Genomic DNA, 907 nt, shown 5'->3' with positions numbered 1-907 from the left:
CGGTGTGCCGCTGCTCTCCCCCTCCTCCGTCCCCTGCACCGGGTTGTTCACCATGAGCTTCTTCAGCCTCTCGATGCGCTCCGGGTCCGCCACCCCTTTCATCGCCTTCAGCCGCTTCTTCTCCACATTCTCCGGTTTGGCTCTGCCCCGGCCGCCCTTCAGAAAGCTCTCGTACGCGGACACATTGTTGAAGCATTTGACATTAGGGAAAGGAAGCGTTACAGCCGGCGAGTACAAGGCCAAGAGAGGGTCGAAGTTATCGGAGCAGACGTCTGTTTTATCTGCGTCCACGTCCCCGGTTTTACTGCGTGCCTCCGGTTCACGCTCCGGTACCGATGGCGCACTCGAACAACTTGCGGTTGCCGTGGCTTTATTATCTGGTTTTAGACTTTTTCTTTCTCTTTCCTCCATGTTTGAAACAACCGCAGATGAGCACACGGTGACGCGAGGGATCCTGGGGAAGTTATTGTCGTCGGTTCAGGCGGAGGTTTCACTCCGCACCCAGAAAAGAGCCAAGCCTACAACTAGACTACAAGTTCCCTATTTACGTAACATCTTACTCACACACGATCTTTGGTTGCAGTCTCTCCTTTTATCACTAGATGGCGCCGAAACACAGATTATGTTCGGTAGCTTCTGTGTCTATACTGCTTAATCGTCTTAATAAAAGATGATTCCTTTCAACAGCACATGAATACATCGATATATTTTCATGGGTGTTTTTAAAAGAGGGAGAACAAGCAACTGGGAACAATGAGCTGTTTTGTTTTTAGTGAATTGTTTGGTAATTTTGGACGTGAGCTCCGGAACCAATGTTCGTACAGGACATAATTCGCCGACGGGCTGAAAATATTTCTTCTATATATATATCTATAATATCTTCTTCTTCTACACAGCTTTCTCTTTC

The 907-nt window shown here is 48.3% G+C and overlaps 1 protein-coding gene across 1 annotated transcript in view; it reads right to left on the bottom strand.

Annotated features, from left to right (window-relative positions):
- Positions 1-502, bottom strand: part of lsm11 (LSM11, U7 small nuclear RNA associated) — a gene marked incomplete in the record, with an annotated part of 3,123 nt that extends 2,621 nt beyond the window's left edge. Inside the window, 1 exon segment of the mRNA XM_035668784.1 lies at positions 1-502. Within this exon segment, the coding sequence (XP_035524677.1) occupies positions 1-411 (411 nt within the window).
- Between the last annotated feature and the right edge of the window lie 405 nt (positions 503-907).

Source organism: Morone saxatilis, unplaced genomic scaffold, assembly GCF_004916995.1.
Source record: "Morone saxatilis isolate NCDOM2014 unplaced genomic scaffold, NCSU_SB_2.0 Contig22, whole genome shotgun sequence".
Taxonomy (NCBI): Eukaryota; Metazoa; Chordata; class Actinopteri; family Moronidae; genus Morone; species Morone saxatilis.
This window is presented reverse-complemented; position numbering and strand designations above follow the sequence as displayed.